General features: G+C 69.2%; 1 protein-coding gene across 1 annotated transcript in view; it reads left to right on the top strand.

Annotated features, from left to right (window-relative positions):
• NCAPD2 (non-SMC condensin I complex subunit D2) overlaps positions 1 to 500 on the top strand; it is an 83,082-nt gene that overhangs the window by 173 nt on the left and 82,409 nt on the right. Inside the window, exon 2 of the mRNA XM_019527101.1 lies at positions 1 to 108. This exon is cut by the window's left edge and continues 21 nt beyond it. Coding sequence (XP_019382646.1) covers positions 1 to 108 — 108 coding nt within the window. The remainder of the gene's footprint in view (positions 109 to 500) is intronic.

Genomic DNA, 500 nt, shown 5'->3' with positions numbered 1-500 from the left:
GCAGCCCGCGCAGCTGCCCGGCGCCCTGGCCGCCTTCGGGGCCGCCTTCGGGGCGCAGGGCCCGCGGGCCGCGCTGCAACACTTCGACGCCCTCTGCAGCCTGCTGCAGTGAGTGCCGGGTTGGGGTGTCGCCCTGCCAGCCGGGCTCCGCCTGCCTCGCTGGGAAACGGCTGAGAGGTGCCGCGGGAGCCGGCTGCCAGAAGCCGCGCGTGCCGCCATTGTCCCACTCGGCTGCGGCGGGGGCCCCGCATAGCCTGGCTCCTGTAGCCAGAGGCGGGTACGGTGCAAGCAGAGGGGTGGGCTTAGCCCAGCTATCTGGAGCCAGGCAGATGGCAGAGCCGATTCACACTTTACCAACAGGGTGGGGGGTCAAGCTCACCCGGCCCCAGGTCCTGCAGGGCCCTGCTCTGGCCACCCCTGTTACAGACCAGTGCAGACCTCGGTATGTATGTCTGGCACAAGCTGTCTTGATCGCTTCATTGGAAACTGCCTGGTGGGGA

Source organism: Gavialis gangeticus, unplaced genomic scaffold (assembly GCF_001723915.1).
Source record: "Gavialis gangeticus isolate Ggan-Ray unplaced genomic scaffold, GavGan_comp1, whole genome shotgun sequence".
Lineage (NCBI taxonomy): Eukaryota > Metazoa > Chordata > Crocodylia > Gavialidae > Gavialis > Gavialis gangeticus.
The sequence above is the reverse complement of the archived record's forward strand: the minus strand, read 5'-3'. Positions and strand labels throughout refer to the sequence as shown.